This window comes from Scardinius erythrophthalmus (assembly GCF_964197995.2).
Source record: "Scardinius erythrophthalmus genome assembly, chromosome: 8".
Lineage (NCBI taxonomy): Eukaryota > Metazoa > Chordata > Actinopteri > Cypriniformes > Leuciscidae > Scardinius > Scardinius erythrophthalmus.
The window spans coordinates 11,249,882-11,268,239 of record NC_138228.1 but is presented as its reverse complement, the minus strand read 5'-3'; the positions used below and the strand labels follow the sequence as shown (position 1 = coordinate 11,268,239).

The window sequence follows — 18,358 nt, the reverse complement described above, 5'->3', positions numbered from 1 at the left end:
TATCTGGGATTCAAATTGGGACCCGGGGATTCCCCAGTCCCAATTCGAAATAAATGACACCAAAATCTATCATTTTTGTTTCAAACATGTATTTAATAATCAGTAAAATATGTTGTTGTCATTATTCATTCAAATAAATTCGCGATGAAGTAAAATGCAATCAGACTAAAAGTAGTAAAATGTGATAGGGGGCCCCGGATGTCAGTCAATATGTTCCAGTCACGCAGGCCCCTGATTGGTCCAGGCCCGTAAGCAACCACGTACCCTACTTACCGATAGTTACGCCTGTGTCTCTTTGTGGTCAGTACAGTTTCTGTTTGTTATTCTATATTGGAATCATGATGGGTTAGAGACACTGTGACAGACTTCAGGGGTATGTAGCACAAGCAGGCCTTTGTCAATGTGTAGTCCTTCTGGGGCTGTTTTGTCCTTCCCACTGTCTGAGGAGATATGACGCTGTTCTGAAATTAGTCTGAGACAAGATCCTGCTAGCATACAAATTGCTGTTCATAGTCCTTGGAGAGCAAAAAGGTAAGTGTCTAATTGTCCTTGCTTGCCCTTAAAACTGGCTCCCTTTAAATGCATCCCATTCCATCTTTGGCCATTGTGTTGGATCTTGCGCTGTTGTCTGAGAGCCCCTACTCATCTGAATCATCTGTCTGAGATTTTTTTTGCTATATAGCGGGTGAATTATGATGTATATTACAATGTTATGATGAACTATCTCCCATTCTCCACTGACGTTCTAAGTTTTTCAAAGTGTTACTAAGGATACTAATTTTAAGAAGGCAGCTGTCTGACTCTGAGATGGCGAATGGAAACATGGTTCATGTAACATTAACAACACATTATTAGCTGTTTGATAATGTAGTCAAGCAAAGGCTAATCATATTAATTACAGTTATGTGTCCGTCATTGTAAAGAGTGATACCATTGCGCAGCGTTTACTACAGTAAAGTTGACCGAGGGGATCTCTGAGCTGGTGCGAGTGAGTGGAGGCGGGGCTAATTTGCATATTCCTGGATCCACATGTACTAAATGAAGCAAGGGTGTTTACATTCAAGCTATTTTAAGGCATGAAGAATTTTTTTCACAGGGAAAAAACACTTAAATGTGTCATTTTGGTGTTCTAAGATGAGTTTTAAGGGATACAATTATTGGACACTTTAACCACTCAGTCACACCACCTTTGTTTTTCCTTCCTCAAAACTTTACAGCAAAAACTGAAATGAGGCAGAAGCTGAATACTCGTTGTTTAAAATGTCATTTGGGATGAGGCCGTGCTGTTTCTCACTGAGAGCCGAACGGCAGTTTAGTCACTTCATGTGCCAGTAACTGGTCTGCTGCCAGTAACTTTCATCAAATTCTGTTGTTGTCAGAGCCGTGTTTTTTTTTTTTTTTTTTTTTGCCAACCTTAGTTATCTTCTCATGAAGATGGCCAGACATATCTATTATGAATCCTTTTAAAAGCTGTACTTATGTCAGCCATTTCACATGATTTGCAACTTGCTAGTCTATTGCTGGTTGTATTATTGGGAGAGACATTCTCATTTTAGGGGGTATTTGATTGGACAAAAGTCTGTGTAGTGCAGGATGAGTCTTTAGTCCATTTTCCTATAACACTGTGCCTACACCAGGCGTGACCATCAAGTTAAAGGGTAACTCTCGCCAAAATTGAACCTAGGCTCTTTTTGTTAATCTACCCGAGTCAAACTTTCGTTTAAAAGCATAATTAGAATGGAAACGCCACTTTTAAGTTTGACCGTGTTTTCGTTTTAGGTCAAAATGCCTTTTGAATGGGAGTGCATGGGGCACTTCTATGATAGCATCAAAATCGCTATTTTTAAAACACTAAGAAGGCTCGACACAACATGAAACTTTGCTCGAAGTATCACCAGGGGCTTTACACATGAACTTGACCATTGACTACATTGTTTGTGTACACAAAGTTTACTAAAAAGAAAGGACTCACTTTATCAGTTAGTGTTTCCGGTGGCTGAAATTTTGTCAGTCCAAAGTAGTCGATCTCCGAATGCAACGTAACATGAGGAGAGTGAAGATGGAAAGCTCCTAAAGCTTGTTTCCATATAAAGTCACAGATATTTTTTTATCTAAGTTATCATGCTTTGCATTGAAATTACAAGTTCTTGACATTTCCTCATATGGTGTCAGTTCATTACATTGCATTCGGAGATCGACTTTTTTTGACTGACAAAATTCTAGCTACCGGAAACTAACTGATAAAGTGAGTCGTACAAAACCTTTCTTTTTAGTAAACTGTGTACACAAACAATGTAGTCAATGCTCAAGTTCATGTGTAGGGCCCTTGGTGATACTTCGAGCACAGTTTTATATTGTGTCGAGCCTTCTTAGTGTTTTAAAAATAGCGATTTTGATGCTATCATAGAAGTGCCCCATGCACTCCCATTCAAAAGGCATTTTGACCTAAAATGAAAATACGGTCAATCTTAAAAGTGGCGTTTCCATTCTAATTATGCTTTTACACGAAAGTTTGACTCGGGTAGATTAACAAAAAGAGCCTAGGTTCAATTTTGGCGAGAGTAACCCTTTAAAGTCCCCGTGAACCGGAAGTTGCAAACGACTTTTCTCCAGTGTTATGACGTATTTCCCAGTGAAAAGGAATATTGAACAGAGGGCAGGGTTTTACTCTAGCGCTCCTCCTCTCCATCTCTGCTCATAACAGACTAACGGTTTGAGGGGAGTGGTTAAGCGTTGCCCAAACCAATTCCTCAAACCTACGTCATCAGAGAAGGTCCTCCAATGCAGAGGGGAGGGGCATTTTCAGATTTTGATTAAAGATTACCATGATAAAAAAATTTTTTTTTAAATATTTTCTTGCACGGATTAATTGTTCACCACAAGACTAGTAATATGCGCTAACAAAGTAAATAGGGTCAATTTTGATTTCATGGGGACTTTAACAGAAGTTCTGATTTTGAAAAACGCATCTCTAGATCTTTCATTGTTTTTCATTCCACTTCATTGTGTTCTGTGTGAAAGACAATTTTGTTTGCCACTGGAGTTAGGAGTAAACTAAAGGAAGGGACACACCAAGCCGATGGTTGGCCGTCAGGCAGTTTTTGAGCGTCGGTCGACTTAGTTTTGGTGTGTTCTGCACCATTGGCGCTGTCTTTTTTTTTTGTTTTTTTTTTGTGGCTGCTTCTGTATGTTGAATCTGTGTCGGGCCATTGGTGAGAGAGAAATCTGATTCGCTGTTCAGCTTAGCGAAAGAGTTAGTGCACAAGAATAAAAGCGAAAGTGATGAAAGTGAGCAAAGAAGTCAAGACAGAAATAGACATATTTACTTATATGCAGGCGCAGAACACACGTGCTAGTTGACAGTCGTCCTTTTCGTGTGTTCAAGCGCAGGTTTTTGGCTGAGACGCAGCCGACGAGAGGCGACAACACAATCAACTTTCACCGCCGCTGGTTCTTTGATGTCGGCTTAGTGTGTCCCAGACTTAAATATATGGCTTCAGAGCAAACAGACATGGACTAAATGCCACAGAACTCAAATTTTGCTTTCACAGGGCTTTAAGAGACTTTCTCTTCATTCCTGTATTTCTGAACTGTTTGTGTCTGAGAATTTACTATCAAGCCAAAATGTGGCACAGACTCGCACTTCCTCTCAGACTATACTAAGTACATCCTTAAAATAAATACCTTTGTACTACTAAGCTACCCTGAAGGCTAAGACATATATAATGTAGGATGAAACTCCTCAGGCTCGTGGACATTGTTTAAAAGTGATGAATATCTTTTTTTCCTGAATATTTCATCAAGTCAGTTAATAATTTCCTGGACTGGTGTAAGAATCTGTTCTAGTATAGAAACAAGTTTGCAGCATATATGGTGCAATCCTTTATTCATTGGCTGTTTGAAATAAGCTGACATATTTATGAAAAAATTAGTCATCCATTTTGAGCTTGTTTTAGCTGCTTGAGGAAAACAAATAGTGTCACTCAAAATGGAGCTGCCTACATGCCTGTAATGAAGTGCGTACAGATAGAAGACGCCCTTTATGTGACGCATACATGGTCTGACTCTTGAGAATTCTTGCTTCTTTTCAATTGAAAATAGCATAGATATGGTTATGTTTTTATATTCACATAGTGAATGGTTATATGAAAATATACTTATTACAGACGAGAACGTTTTTATTTTATTTTATTTGTTAGGAAAGTTGCATGTCTGAATCTGTAAGGTTGTGTGCAGGCTATGGGTTTCACATGTTTATTGGCTTTTCTTAGATTGGTCTGCGGAGCTCCTCACAGAGATGTAGTTCATTCGAGAGGGTAATTAAAATAGGCCACAAACATCATTAGAGAGGCATGACCAGTTTTAGCGTTCCAGCAGTGCCTGTCGATCTAGAGGCGGAAATATACTGAATCCCTCTCAAGTTCTGTTTCAATGACTCGGTGGGGGAAAAAAAATGACCATCCCCCAACCAACCCCCCACCAAACCCTCATGCATTCAGCTGTGTTAAATAATTAAAGGATGTATGGCTTCCTTATATAATGACGTTGCTATAAATACTCAGCATATGTGGGGGGGATATCTGGTGTGGAGAAATTGGGTTCCTTCATAGTAGACGTACATGTATGTATGTATGTATGTATGTATGTATGTATGTACACACATACACACACAGTATATGTATATATTAGAGCTGCACAATTCTGGATAAATTGAGAATCAAAATTTTTTTGTTTCAAATAGAGATCACAATTCTTCCACGATTCTGAACAGACAAGTAAAAAAAAAAACTAGGGCTGTCAAACGATTAATCGCGATTAATCGCATCCAAAATAAAAGTTTGTTTTTACATAATACATGTGTGTGTACGGTGTATAATTATTTTCTATATATAAATACACACACATGCATGTATATATTTAAGAATTTTTTAAAAATTTGTTATTTATATATAAAATATTTATATAATATAAATTATATATAATATAAATATATATACACAGTATATACATGCAAATATTTCTTAAATATATACATGCATGTGTGTGTATTTATATATAGAAAATAATTATACACCGTACACACACATATATTATGTAAAAACAAACTTTTATTTTGGATGCGATTAATCGCGATTAATCGTTTGACAGCCCTAAAAAAAACGTAATTTAGTAGAGGTTCTGACAAAATGTTTATTGTTGCAGTTTACTTAAAAATTAAATCAATTGTAATGAATTATTTAAAAAAAATGGTTGAATGAATGATTCAATGACTCACTCATAAATACTATAATGATTCAATGACATACATTGTAAACAGTCACTTGTCACCACCTATTGGCGTAACAATGTAATGGATTTAATCCTTATTTGAAGGACCAAGTTACTTTCAAAAGGTGATTTACTCTATTTTGATCGCTACCGTATGTAGACATCAGTGTTTATATCTGAACTATAAACTTTTATCCCAGTACTTCTGTGATCATTTGAATATTTGTAACACAAAAATAATGATACTGTGTGGTTGAAAAGACCACTGTTTGTGAAGCCATTTCATACCTGATAACTGCTCTCTCTGGGTCAACACACACACACACACACACACACACACACACACACTCTCTCTCCAGTTTTGTCTTCGCATTTTAGAGCCTGTGTCTCTAATTGCAAAGGAGAATTCTATACTGCTATACCATGTGCTGTTTCTCATGAGTACACTGTAAATTCCTCTGTAAATAATGGAATTTATTGCCAGTCTGCCAATCAGCAGGTGTTTTGCTTTATGTGTGGTGTGTGACTGTGGCTTGTGGTTTAATCTTCCTAAGTGCATCCTGTGAGGAAGTTAATATATGGTTTTGTTTGTGTGAAAACCTCAATGTATGCTTAACAGGCACTTGTCACTATAGCACGCTAGGGGTACCGAGCTTTGCCTTTCTCTTGTGACTTGATGATTCACTCATTTGTGGCAACTGCTTCTGAGCTATTTCTCTTCAAAGAATCCAAATAATCTTTTCTCTTCTGTAAATGCCAGTGAGCCACTGCTGTGACCTGTTTATGTAAGAGCTCCTTGTGGGGCTGAACTCGGATGTTTGAGCCATGTTGCTTCGACTTTGACAGGAAGAGAAAATCAGGGTTAGTCGTGATTCATTGCTTCACATTGTTCACAGTACGGAAAAATGCCCCAAGTGGTACACATGTAACATACGGGAACATTACGTGTGCTTGAGCATATGTATTAGTATAAAGTGTTTAATCCAGATCAAATACCTTTATCCTTATGTTTAAATATGGCTGAATCTATCCCCGTCCCTCCTGCTCACACATATAGAAGATGTCATACCGCATTTGGGATATATGCAGCAAAAGCATGACTGGCTTTCCATAAGTGAATCCCAAAGGGAAGCCGATTTCTGTGTGTGTGAGTGTTCCACATCAGAGTAAAGCAGCGCTGTGAGCATAATATGATTCTGACCCAGAAGTGAGTATGAACGTGGGAGTATGACAGCTCTTCTTTGCTTCATGAGCAGTGCTGTATGTAGTAATGTCTCTATATGGCATCAGTGTCTTATTTTCATGCCGACTTTCCTTCCTCTCAATTGAGATCAAGTTTGTTTCACTGTTTTTCCTTCGTTTTGACATTCCGGGCTGAATAGTGTTTATAGACAGCTTGTAATTAAATGTACAGGATTTCTTCATTGCCGGAATTGTTTGTTATTGATTTTGTCTCTTAACTCTGTCAGTTCTGCTTCACTCAGCTGCATCTCATTAATTGGATTGCTACTTTTAATAGATATTTGACAAATGGCACAATGTCATTTACCCTATTTTGCCTGAACAGATGTCATGAGAATAATGTTTCTATCACGTCCTCCGACGTAAGCTGATCAGTGTACCCCCTGAAGAGACAGCAGAAACCAGCCACATGTGCTGGTACAAGCTATAATTTATTTTATTTTTTTCAACACCTGCAATAGCAACGTGCAGTTGAATTAAGTAGCCATAAATACAGTTCGTACAATATTACTTTAATTACTTTAATTTTTGAAGCTGCAGTCCATAGTTTTTTTTCTTTGTTGCCATCTCTGTTCAAAATCTGAAATTGCAGTTATTCGCGGAATTAATAATAATAATGTTTATTTTTTATAGCGCCTTTCAAGAACCCAAGGTCGCTTCACAAAATAATACAAACAGTTGATAGACAAAGAAACAAGCAATCTGCTTATTATAACAATCAAACAAGCAGAAAAGCAGATGGACACACAACCAATACTACAAATAATTAACATGAGAAGTTATAGAATCAAAGAAAACATCAATTTCAATTAAACATGTACATAAAAAAGTGGAAGACAGAGAAATAGAGAGGAAAATAATTATTTACTGAGCATGGTGAATAGATGAGTTTTAAGTTGAGATTTGAAGGTGAACTTTATCAACTATCAACAACTTTATCATTTATCAACTTTACGTGGGTTGTGCCTCGGCACGGCACAGCGCGGATGAATCCAATGTTTTGAGGAGAATGTGCGTCTGTCAGTCACCGTGCCGGTGTGCATACTCTCATTCGGAATCACAGATTCTACTTTTTGGAAGTATGACCAACATAAGAATTTTCATCTGAACAAGTAAGTAACATCCACTTTTGTTCTGACCAACTAAGGGGAAAAAAGCATTGCAGTAAATCGCGCTGATTAAATCTATTGATCGCTTATCACATCACGTCAAACCGTGCAAATTATACTTTGTTCTCAAATTGTTAATTTTAACAACATCAGCATTGCGTGACTACATTTAATGCCTTTCCGATATTTATCCTTGTTTTCGCATGGGCCCGGTTGCAGTCGCTTTTTTTCTGTAGCCACTCCGAAGTCCGAAGTCTTTTGCGCTTTACAACGGGTGAATCTCTAGTTGTCACTGGTGATTGTCGTTTGAACCTTTCTGGATCCGCCATTAAATTGACAAGTTTAATTATATCAAGTGCTGTGAGAAAAGGCTATAAATCTCCACCTCCAACATCCTCACACACAACATAGCCTACTAGCCGAGACTCCTTCTTTATGTGTACAGATGTGACGTAATGATGCAAAGACATGCTTGAATTTCCCGCGGAAATCCACCAGTAGCACTGGAATTAAAAACATTATTAAAAGCTTATCGTTTTGAATCAAGCTAAGGCAAGCAGATAGTTTTGAACACTGGATGGTTATGTACTTGCTCAAATTTATTTTGTATAATTTTTAACCCAAGAAAGTTACGGACTGCAGCTTTAATTAAATAATTCTATTTTACATTTAAATAAAATCTAATATATATTAAATATTAATTTAAAAATACTGTATCTATACCATAGTGTATATGAAGAGTTCAGATGCAAAAGCCTCTAAGTGCCATCTGAAATTTTCTTCTAGAATGATCAAGCTCGTATATTTAAGTTCAGTAATTTCACTTAAATGACAATTAATAGGTCATTTTCATTGCCATTTAAGTGAAATTACTGAACTTAAATATACAAGCTTGATAAGAATTATCATTCTAGAAGAAAATTTCAGATGGCATTTAGAGGCTTTTGCATCTGAATATATATTCTATATGAATTTGGAGATTCAAATTGTGGTGTTGTGCTGCTTAATATTTATATTAATACTTAATATAATTTGATTGATTTGAACAATAGATGATTCAAAAGAACAGCATTTATTTGAATTAGACATATTTTTTACATTAAGAATGTCTTACTCTTTACCATCACTTTTGAACAATTTAATGCAAACTTGCTGAATAAAAGTATTATTTTAAATACTTTAATTTAAATTACATTTTGGTGTTGCGTATTCATTTTCGACCTTAGGCACTAAGGGTTGTACTTATGGGTTAGGGCTAGTACTTGAATGAGAGGGTATGACAGATGGTGGTTGGTATTGGAGGTTTTTAGATGGGGGGTGGGTTGGTCTGTAGGGACCCCTCGGTTGCCCAGATTCTCTCTCTCCCGGTGGACCCTGTCCTCTCCCTTTACCCCCTGAATAGAAACCCCTAGTGCCCTAATTTTCTACCAAAACCAAACAATACACAGGCTCTATACCATATGCTATTCTGCCTGATCGTCAACATTGAGCCATTCAATCTGTCCAAGAAAACTGCTGTGAAAATGTTTGACTCCGAGTCTTTAACTGTGATGTGACTGTCACAAGACTAAATTTCCTCTCCGTTCCTCTTTTCCCCTCCACCAGCCTGATGCCTTTTGATCTCGCATTTGGGTTAGGGGAGCTGAGGAAGTCCTTGGCCCACAAAGCCAGCTCTGTGTTGATCTAATTGAAAGGCCCCTTGTGAGAGTCTTTGGACATGCACTCACATTCAAACAGAAGAGACACAGAAAAAGAGCTTTCTCTCACAGAAAAGCCTTACACATGAGCTAACCTCTTCTAGTCAGTGTAATATGTCTGAGGGTAATGCTGGAAATCAATGGCAGATTTTTGGGGTTTGTGGCTCCCATAGAAACTTATCACTTGCATTGGCCGTGGCTTGGTCCAGTTCGATTACATTAAGAGGAAGTGACTCGATACTTCAACTTTTAACAGAAATTGCCAAAAAAAAAAAAAAAAGCTTCAAAAATGTGTTACTGCTTTGGATAATTATACTTTTTAGATAATCATACTCGTTGGGAAATAGTATATTGGCTTTTCCTTAATCCTCACCTTGGTTCCCAGTTTCAGTCATCCCCTGTCACTCCCCTCAAACCGTCATTGTCCTCCCCTCTCTCTCTGCTTATTTTCAGTGCCTCTTCCCCTTTGGCAGGGTGCCCTGGACCCCTCACTCAGCCAGCGCGTGCCTGTAAAGGTTAATGCTAATAATACCAGAGACCTGCCTGAACTCCACTAGGAGTCCTGTGTATACAATTTAAGCTGAAAATCTGGCAGAGAGAGTATGTGATGTTTCAACAGGGTTTCTTTTCTTATTCATCCCCTAAAAACCGAGTCAGATCAGGACACATAGCTGTATAAATAACCTTGGCTTGGCATTTAATGGGCAATAAGATGTTTCCTGCTTCCTCTGCAGTCCACCATTTGGATGCCAAAAAAAAAAAAAATGGGTTACTCGCAAATTGCTATGATATTGATGCATATTAGCACATGCCTGCCCAAATATACATATTAAAGTAATACTAAGTAACTTTTTTTACTTTAAAGTAATGTTTCCAAAATCGTATCAGTGGTTCATCAAGTCGTAACAGGGTGAAAGGCACTTCTGGATTCGCTTTGCAGCCCTATATCTGCTATAACCACACTATGCAAGTTTGCCAAACGGGTCGCATTTCTGTAGTTCGAATGAGACATAAGAAAACTACAAATTTGTTACAATAGTCATTATTTCGTTTTTCTTCGTTTCTGATGTCGCAATACATCATACTTTCATGAAATCATGCAACATACTCTACCTTGTCTGTGGACATCGTTCATTCCAAAGCCGGTGCTGGATAAACAGCGAGCGTGCGTGCGACAGTAGGCTGCGGTCGGCGAAAATTATTTACGACAGTGATAATGGACAATTCCGCTTCCAACCTGTAGGGCGACCGAAGAGGAAAAGTTCCTTAGTGTTGCTTTAAAGGGATAGTTAATCCAAACAATTCTGTCATCATTTACTTACTTTCACGTTGTTCCAAACATCCTGTATGAATTTCTTTCTTATGTGGAATATAAAAGAAGGTACAGTATTTTGAAAAATGTCTTTCATTTTATTTTATAAAAATTTAAGTGAACTGGCTCCAATTATGTTTGGTTACCAACATTCTTCAAATAAATTTTCAAGTGAGTAAATGAGGGTGAGTAAATGTCCCTTTAAATTAAAGTGGCAAGAGTGAAAAAATTCTTGCAAAGCTAAATTTTGACTTCAATTACAAGTGGATTCCGGAAACGTATGATATAGCCCTTGAATAATCTTCTTGTAATTTTGGTGAGTTAAGTTTTGGCCTGAAGTGAGGGGTTTTACCAGTGTCTGTTATAATAAACTGTTGCAGCAAAATAGAAATGAATGCCTGATGTACAGTTTCTACAGTATAATGGAAAGTGACAGCTAAATCATGGCCTTATTATTATTGGCTAAATAATTTGTGTTAGAATTAACAGAAGTGTTTTGTACAGAGCAGCTTTGTTCTGATGTTTCACAAACAATAATAATATCAAGCCCTAAAGTCAGACATTACTCTGTTGATTTGTGGCTAGTTTCCTCCGCCTTTTGCTTAGAACAAGAATGTTGATCTCCGATCATCTTTACCCTTGATACCACAGAATGTGTTGTGTGTTGCTCTTGTCCGTGATGGACAGATAAAGTAGTACATGAGGAGGAGGGACGGCACAGCCTCTGTGATTATAGAAGAGATTTGTGAAAGCCTAGAGGAAAGTGCCAGATGGCTGAGAATCTCAAAGCCCTCCATTCTCTGTCTGCCATGACACACAGACGTTTCTCCCGCCTCCAGATTCCCATCTCTTTAGATCTTTCTATCTCTCTTGCTCTCAATCTCTCCCTCAACCCCCTCCTCGTGCTCCCCTGCTCTCTTTTTTCCTCAAGATTTTGCGATGTTTACTAGGTCCTTTTACAGTTGTTGATCAGAATAACAGAAGTATGTTTCTCTGTCAGCTGTGTTCATGCTGTGCTTCCTAGGTCAAGTATCTTCTAAAATGAAAAACTGGTCAAATCTTGGTCAAAACTGTCTCTCTATAATGTTTCTCCACATTCTGAGGGTCTTGCTAATAATAAAACATGTTTTCTTGAATTTTCATATTTTTAACAATAGTTTCAATATACAGTATATTATAAATTTCCTGTGTCAATATGACTTTCCATTCATTAGTCTTTTGTCATATCCCTTTAAAACAAAAGTCAGCTCCTTAATGATATGATCATCCTCAAGGTGACACCACTGAGAACAACAGCATAAATATCAGTAAGGTATTGTAAGTATTATCATAAGTATTGTCAATAAATAAAAAGTGCCTGAGGTTGACCAGAGCATATTTGTAGCATACTGTTTATATACGTATATTATATAAAAAAAATTGCTGCATTAAATTATAACATAAGCAGTTAAAATGCAAGGTTAAAGGTAGGGTATGGGATTTGCAAAACGGCCGGCAGATTTTGAAAATACACAACTCAAATGGTCCTACCTTCTTTCCTCCAACGCTGGCCCTGACTCCACCCATTCGACGCGCAATGGATGGGAGGGGGAGGGGGTACGACCGTTTGATTGACGAACTTACTGTCCAATGATTCTAGGTGGTCTTGGAAATGATTGGCTGGAGTTTTTCCGAGTCCTGCCCGTTCCACAGATGATTAAATTGCTTAATTTTCATTTCAGTGCTTCTAACTCAGTGGCTGTAAGTAGGTTAGGAATAGGATTTCAAGTGATTTTGAAAAAATGGAAAAAAAAGAGAATCACATACCCCACCTTTAAGATTTAAAAAGCGTACTGCGTAATAGGAATGACCACCATAAGGATTGTGAAGATGATAAATCCTTCCTTTCCACTTGATCAATATTCTGTTGTAGACCATGGTGTAATGCTCAGTCTTTTTGAAACTTCATCCATCCATGCACATTCCTTTGATTTGAAGCTGGCTCTAATATTTCTCGCACACTTCCTTTTGTTTTCCACTTATATGGCAGACTGCACTCATAATGAAATAAGCCTGGTCCAGCACTGGTCTGTCTCTTCATGTTAAGTGGACTGAAAGCAACTCACTTAGAGAACTTTTATGCCCTTGAAAGCCATGATACACAGCAGAAGTAAACCGATCCTGACAACTGCAATGAGAGTCATCCATCTCAGGGATTGCGTATGTGTGTGTGTGTTTGTACATCTGTGTGTTGATTATTTCCTTCTTTGGTGAAGCATTAAAGCCACACTAGGTAGGAATTCCGTTTTGGTCAAACAACGACCCCTAGAGTCGCTGTGGACTACTTGTATTTAACGTTACTGTTGTAAATACCACTCACGCAGAGCAGTCTCTTCACTCACGGCCTGATACCCTCCCCCCTGTATACCGGTCCCTGTTCAGTCGGATGGAAGCTGTAACGAGTGGAAATAAGGTGTGTCCCCTTTAAGAGCTGCGCGCGCCCTGTTTAACTTTCGGTCTGTATTGTATGTGTGCCTCGAACATTCCGTGAGCGGATTGTTTCTGTTTGATGCTCATTCTTGTCCTATTTTTGAAGTAATAAAGTAATTTTAATCAAGTAATGCTGTGGACGGTAAAACGTGTGACAGACAGTTACACGAGTTCGATTTGAGAATAAACACAACGCGTTTCAAATCGTCGGACATCGAACATCGAGCTAGCCTCCGAAGATGTCTAAGTTACTAATCCATCAACAAGAACGCTGTGCTTTTTAGCTCACACCAACGAGTGAAAGCTTGTCCGAGTGATATACAATATAAGCAATAATATACTTACAAGTCCAACAGCATATGAGGACGTGTTGGGGGAAGTGAGGTAGCCTATGCCGTAAAGCAGTCGAATTTTGTAGTTCTTTTTGTGCGCGGGGGTTACTACCCGAACCCCGACGTTTAAAAGTACGATTAGAAACGATACAGACCCCGCCAGGCTATGGCAGACATGTCATTCAACCTATTGTAAGTCGATGTACCATCACAAGAGTCTTGGAAATATATTATGAAGGTTGAAAAGTTACCTAGTGCTGCTTGCTTTAACTGGGCATTAGCTTCCAGGATGCTTTGTGCTCTTTGCATGGTTCCTCCTGCTTTCAGTACACAGACTGTGCTAAATAGGGACACCCTGTAGAGAGTAAACTTGTAGATTATCGCTCTCATTTGATCCGCTTGTTCATTTTATAGTATTACTTATCCTGGACAGATGGGTAGTGTAGATCAGCCCAGTGGGTTGCCTGACACTGAGCATGATTTGTGACACAGAATCCCTTATAATGTTCTTGGAGTCATTTAACTGAATGTGTGTCGTACACTATAAAAACAAAAAAATCTGTGAAATTTACAATAAAAAAATGGCAGCTGTGGTTGCATTAATTTTTTGTTTTACAAATTTAACTTAAATTTACAATAAAAAAAGAGCATTAATATATATATATATATATATAATTAAGTACTAAAATCTGTTTTGTACCTTTTATAACATAGTGACAACCACCATAAAAACACAAGTGCTACAGAGAAAGCAAAGGTCACTAGATGTAGCTTTTCCACAAGTGTTTATAAATATCGAAGGTTCACAATGTCATACACACACATACAAAACACCATTCATGGTAACGCACAACACTAATATAGTAAACATTATAAATATTAATTTAATGTATTAATAATGTAACATTTAATTAAACATTTATCACGCAAAGATTGCAAGCGGCTCCAGATTACTGTTATTTACATCAACTGCACGCTATACATGACATTCTTATTCAATCCTGGCAAACTGTGTATCATTAGAGGGATTTAGGACTCTAGATTTGATATTTGACCATTGTTCAGTGTTTATGATAAAAATGGTTACAGTGACAATAATTTCATGATTACAATTACAGTAGTTATTGATTTTTCCAATAGAATAACAAGACACATCTATACTCAATCACGTCTGCTCTGGTTTATTTGCATTCATAGTGCTTAGCTGAATGACACAATAGGTCATTTAGTCCAAAAGTGTGCACATTTGGAGAAATATTGCAGTTTTCACATGTTTACTTTATATATTTTTAAAACCGAATCATCATTTCTATTAATTTTCCACTGAATCATGCGATCTGCAGCGCATTAGTGGCTTCAGACACTGTTCGTCACACCGACACATTCGCCGCACATGATACTGTACATCACTCATATTACTAATCATAAAACGTCCTCCTCATCCTGTAATGAATAACAGGTTTAAACTTCCATGTTCTGGATTGTACATAGACATAGAAACAAACACTAAGAAACATTTGTACAGATGAAACACGAAGCTAATAAATATATTATTGTGACAATATATGGTTTGTGTGTTTTTCATTAACTTTTGGGTAATTCATATAAGAATATAGAATGTTTACTCGGAATGCTAAGCAGGTATAGCGCTTAGCTAATTGTAAAAAGCTACAAATAATATATTTCTGCCTCATCAAATGACACCATCTCATCAATCTTAACAATATAAGAAAAAATCTTTGTATCAAAGTGTCAAACATGGAATTTCACTGTAAATTCTAAGATGACTTATTCTTTTTCACTTCCAAAAACTGTACCTTTAACCTTTCACAGTATTTTAATGTAAAACAACAATACATTTCCCGTTACACTGTATCTATTACAGGTTTTTTTAATGTATATCGTAAGGGAACCGTTACCAACTTTACAGGTTTATCGGGTCTTTTATCGTTAAAATAATATCTTTACTGATTTTTTGAATTTATTTTTTGAATATGAATTCTTGCATTGATGAAGGTGCATTTTTCGTCCCAGTGCAGATAAAAATGGTTAGCATCTTGACCCAAGTAGTTACAGTTAACCTGGTTGCTTCACTCCTGAATTTGTGTTGCATCCCTTTGCAGTGAAATACAGTCAGTCGTCTGTGTTGATTTGTGTCAGGGAAAACATCACATTTGTATTTGGTTGTTTGCCGTGGGGTGACAGGGTTGACCCTTAATTGACCCTGCTGAGATGACCAGCTGGTCTTGACACGACCTAAGTAAACATCAGGCTTAATGATCACGCCTGAAAAAGTGCTAACCTGCTCTTTGTGAGCATGTATGTTTGAGTGCAACATGTCAGGATGTATTAAGAGGTTTGCGTGTGTCTTTGCATTGGAAAGTTGAAGAACTTAAATGCTTCTTTTGTTATTAAAGTTCTCCTTGGTAAGTTGTACACAATTGTTTGTGCACTAAGTTCCCACACTCAAACAATTCCCAAAGCATATACTCATAAGATCACGAGCAATGTTGGCGGTTTGTCTCTTGGCAGTCGCCCACCACTTACTGTACATGCATCACTGCGGTAACATAATGTGTAATAATTGCTCTGTGTTATTTGACAATGATTTGTCAGCATCCCACATGTACCACATTGGCATCATAATGATGCTAGGAGTTGTATTTACCTCTTGATCTCTGGAAGTTTTCTGTTCTTTTATTGTCTTTACATGCACATGATTATTCAGATATTGATTAGAATTTAGCCTGATTCCTTTTTTATGTAACCACTATGTAAATACAAAAAATAGCCTAGTTCCTGTTTCTGGAAATCTGAAAAGGACAGCTTGCATACTGTGTTCCTGTATCAGAATTTTGGGTCTTAACACACCTTAGTCAGAATATCTACCGTAACTTATGTGTGTGTGTCCAAACATGGGTAATTTTGTGTAATATTAGCTACAGACAGTTGTGAAAATGCAAAGCTATTGAAAAAACAATCTTTTAAAATTTCAAAAATGTTCTTCATAGGCTCGAAGGAAAGAAGTGTTCCTGCAGGAGCGATATGGACAGTTCAGTCTGACGGACCCATTCCTCGCCATGCAGAGGGACTTTGAGTCAGGGACGGGACCAAAGGACTGTAGGCCTGTTAGCGCGAGCCCCATCACCGTGCTGGAAGCTGTAATGGCCCACTGCCGTAAGATGCAGGAGAGGATGTCTGCCCAGCTATCAGCCGCTGAGAGCAGACAGAAAAGGGTAAGATCTTTGTGATAATTGTGTGTATTCTGTATGTTTAACAGGGCAAGACTACAGAAAGGATTGTGTGTGAATTATTCTAAGATTATTTACATATTCTATCTGAAATAAGTCGTCCTTTTTGGTAGGATTACGTTGACCTTGATTAAGTTTGCTGTCAGAGGTTTGCTGAGGTGTTCCTAGTTATTCTTGGAACATAATTCTAGTATGCAATGCGTGCACCTGTGTGTGTCTTATTGGGGGGAGTGTAGTAATTTGTCTACACCATCTATGCTGATATTGTTCTGGCAGAAAAAATTGATGACAGAAAAAAAAAATAGACTTTTAGGCAAAATCCACTTTTCCTAACCTCCATGAAAGCAAAGTGCATGTCAGAAAAGCAGAGTAAGAAAAAGAGCGCCAGACAAGGCGAGCAATAATGGTATTTAAGAAGAAGAGGAGGTGTCAAAGAGGGAGAGAAACTGATGCTAAGCTCTAAAACACTCTGCCAAACACATCCGTAAATCTATATCTCACTATTTGAGAGAGTGCTACGAAGGATACTAGCTATGTGATATCAATGCAGGCCTTGAACTTTAAACACACACATACACACACACACACACACACACACACACACACACACACACACACACTCATGCATGCTTCTGCACACCACTGCACACCAATCTGACATGCATTTTGCAGACCAGATATCAGCTGTGTTCACCATCTCAGTGGCTTCAGTTATATTGTAGGATAGGACTTGTGTATTATAAGATACAGTTTATATATAGGTACATGGCATGCATATTTACATGTTACACCGACACTGAGTGAACTCAGCTCTTTTTTCCAATAATAAACACTTGCTTGGTTGTTATGGTGACAGTTCTCTTATTGCATCGGTACTGTAGTTAAAGGTGGTATCAGCGATTTCAGGCCCAAACATAAATGATCACATTCATCTAATATTTCGCTAGCTGCACGCCCCATAAGCATGCTGTCAAAAAAACGCGTCTCTCTAGGTAGCCTAGGCTCTGAGATCTGCACACAAAAACAGCTGTTTTCAGTCTGTTTGGCCAAATAATCAAAACCCAAACAAATAGTGTTCCAACCAATCACCGACAGGGGCGGGTGTTGTGAGGTTTTCGCGTGCAGCCGTCATAGGCAGCCGTGCACGAGCGCAAAACCTCACAACACCCGCCCCTGTCGATGATTGGTTGGAACACTATTTATTTTGGTTTTGAGTGATGTTGATACCAACTGTTTTTGTGTGCAGATCTCAGAGCCTAGGCTACCTACAGAGACGCGTTTTTTTGACAGCATGCTTATGGGGCGTGCAGCTAGCGAAATATTAGATAAATGTGATCATTTATGTTTGGGCCTGAAATCGCTGATACCACCTTTAATGCAACAGCTCATATATATAGTATAGATGTTTATGAATAGCATAAACATAGTTGTTTATCATAGTGATTATTACTGTCTGATTCTGTCTGGCCACTGCTTAAGTGTTTTCTTTCATCTCTTAATTTCTGGGGAAGTGTTCATTTATTCATAGGCTAAGCAGCTTAAACCTGCAAATAAAACTTGAACTTCTACCTCTAACTTGTAGTGTCAATAAGTTCACCTTTTTTCTTGCATGTATTATAGGTTATTGCTCAGCAGTTGATGTTAGTAGTCTCCCGCCCCCCATACAAATGCAATTCCC

The 18,358-nt window shown here is 37.9% G+C and overlaps 1 protein-coding gene across 1 annotated transcript in view; it reads left to right on the top strand.

The window, feature by feature from the left end:
• The window catches only part of cttnbp2 (cortactin binding protein 2), a 51,816-nt gene that overhangs the window by 11,348 nt on the left and 22,110 nt on the right, over positions 1 to 18,358 (top strand). Inside the window, exon 3 of the mRNA XM_081372382.1 lies at positions 16,441 to 16,665. Coding sequence (XP_081228508.1) covers positions 16,441 to 16,665 — 225 coding nt within the window. The remainder of the gene's footprint in view (positions 1 to 16,440; positions 16,666 to 18,358) is intronic.